Source organism: Palaemon carinicauda, chromosome 13 (genome assembly GCF_036898095.1).
Source record: "Palaemon carinicauda isolate YSFRI2023 chromosome 13, ASM3689809v2, whole genome shotgun sequence".
In the NCBI taxonomy this organism is placed as follows: domain Eukaryota; kingdom Metazoa; phylum Arthropoda; class Malacostraca; order Decapoda; family Palaemonidae; genus Palaemon; species Palaemon carinicauda.
The window spans coordinates 18035031-18037530 of record NC_090737.1 but is presented as its reverse complement, the minus strand read 5'-3'; the positions used below and the strand labels follow the sequence as shown (position 1 = coordinate 18037530).

The window sequence follows — 2500 nt, the reverse complement described above, 5'->3', positions numbered from 1 at the left end:
CCTTTGAGGAGGTACTGTATAATCCTGCTCTAGTTCTTAAATACATTACGTCCCTTCTTAAATGTTCCTCAAAACTATTGGAGTTCTCTTTTCGATTTGCAACAGTAATGTCAGAATATGGATCGCTGGAACGCATTCCATACCTGGTCAGCAACGCCGTACCTTTGACCCGCCAGTCGGAGGAACGTTGGAGCAAGCTGGTGAATGAATTCATACCGAAGTGGATTGTCGTCGGAGGTCCCGTGAATGTGATCATGGGTCCCGTCTTCGACAATAATGCCGATTCTCACGTGGATGACTTCACGGATTTTGGGTAGGTCAAACAGCCAACTGAGCTTGGTAGAATTCCCTCTTTTTCAATCTATGTTATCCTGTCATGAAATCCATTCGGTTTATAAAATAATAGACAGGTGAATTTTGACACAGTAAAAGGGTTAGGACTGGGGTAGGTCAAACAGCCAACTGAGCTGGGTAGGATTTTGTCTCTTTTAATCCGTATTTTCATGTCATGGATTCCATTTTTTAATGAAATAAGAGAAAGGCGAATTTTGACACAGTAAAAGAGTTAGGACTGGGGTAGGTCAAACAGCCAACTGAGCTAAGTAGAATTTTGTCTCTTTTAATCCATGTTATCCTGTCCTGGATTGCATTCATTTTATGAAATAAGAAAAAGCCGAATTTTGTTACTCAGTAAAAGGTTTAGCACTGGGTTAGGTCAAACAGTCAGCTGAGCTGGGTAGAATTCCGTCTCTTTTAATCCATGTTATCCTGTCCTGGATTCCATTCATTTTATGAAATAAGAAAAAGCCGAATTTTGTTACTCAGTAAAAGGTTTAGCACTGGGTTAGGTCAAACAGCCAACTGAGCTTGGACGAATTCCGTCTCTTTTAATCCTTGTTATACTGTTATGGATTACATTTATTTTATGAAACAAGAGGCAGATGAATTTTGACACGGTAAAAAGTTTGGTACTTGGGTAGGACAAATAGACAACTGAGCTTGGTAGAATTCCGTCTCTTTTAATCAATGTTATCCTGTTATGGATTCCATTTTTTTTAGGAAATAAGAGAAAGGCGAATTTGGACACAGTGAAAGGTTTAGTACTGAAAACTATGTAGATGACTTGACGCACATGCAGCAATGATGCATTTCTCAAACAGGCCTTAAATACAAGACTAAAATAGTTCTTAAGACACTAGCTAATATTCTAGGCTTTTGAATGCAAGACTAAAAATAGCTCTTAAGAAATTCATTAATATTCCAGGCCCTTAAATGCAAGACTGAAAATAGCTCTTAAGAAAATAGTTAATAGTTCAGATAATTAAATGCAAGACTAAAAATATCTCTTAGGATAATCATTAATATTTCTGGTCCTTAAAAACAAGAGTAAACATATCTCCTAAGAAAATCATTAATGCTTCAGGTCCTTAAATGCAAGATTGAAAATAGCTCTTAATAAAATCATTGATATTTCAGGTCCTTAGGAGAACTAAGAATAGGTCTTAAGAAAATCATTAATACTTCAGGTCCTTAAGTGCAAGACTGAAAATAGCTCCTAAGAAAATCCTTAATATTTCAGGTCCTTAAATGCAAGACTAAAAATAGCTCTTAAGAAAATAATTAATATTTCAGGTCCTTAAATGCAAGACTAAAAATAGCTCTTAAGAATACTTAATATATCAGGTCTTTAAATGCAATACTCAAAATATCTCTTAATATAACACGTCCTAAAATGTAATAATCAAAATAGCTCTTAATATTCTAAGACTTAATTGCAACGCACAAAATAGCCCTTAATATTTCAGGCTCTTGAATGCAAGATTCAAAAATATCTCTTAATATTAAAGGCCCTTATATAATATTCCAGACACTTAAATGCTATTCCAGGCATTTAAATGCTATTCCAAGCACTTGAATGCTATTCCAGGCACTTGAATGATATTCCAGGCACTTAAATTATATTCCAGGCCCTTAAATGCTATTCCAGCCCCTTAAATGATATTCCAGGCACTTAAATGCTATTCCAGGCACTTAAATGATATTCCAGGCACTTAAACGCAAGACTCAAAATATCTCTAAATACATTCATTAATATTCCAGTATGTAAATTCCAGCTCTGAAGGAACTAATGACTCATTACCTTTTACCTAAATCTTGTATATGACTTTACATAGTTCCCCAAACCTATTTCCAGTACAGCTAAATTCATACAATTTAACGGTTTGCTCTTTAAGTTTTGCTAAGTATATGGTTGTATAAAAAGTTATCCCAGTAAAGAAAAATATTTCAGGCTAATCATTCCAAACTTTATGGTATAATTCAATATCAACATTAGTAAGTAACATCGATTTGATAAAGATCCGACGTTTATATCACAGTATTCCGGAAGTTCCCTCCGATTTGTTCGTCGTGCTGACGAGGTGTCTCCAAGATGTGTTATCAGTGAACCACTGTCCCCATGATCATCTGGATGTCCTCAGCTTCATCTACCCTCTTGACG

General features: G+C 35.4%; 1 protein-coding gene across 1 annotated transcript in view; it reads left to right on the top strand.

The window, feature by feature from the left end:
* The window catches only part of LOC137652196 (ectonucleotide pyrophosphatase/phosphodiesterase family member 3-like), a 24565-nt gene that overhangs the window by 20976 nt on the left and 1089 nt on the right, over nt 1-2500 (top strand). Inside the window, exons 12-13 of the mRNA XM_068385413.1 lie at nt 106-313; nt 2379-2500. The exon at nt 2379-2500 is cut by the window's right edge and continues 20 nt beyond it. Of these exons, the coding sequence (XP_068241514.1) occupies nt 106-313; nt 2379-2500 (330 nt within the window). The remainder of the gene's footprint in view (nt 1-105; nt 314-2378) is intronic.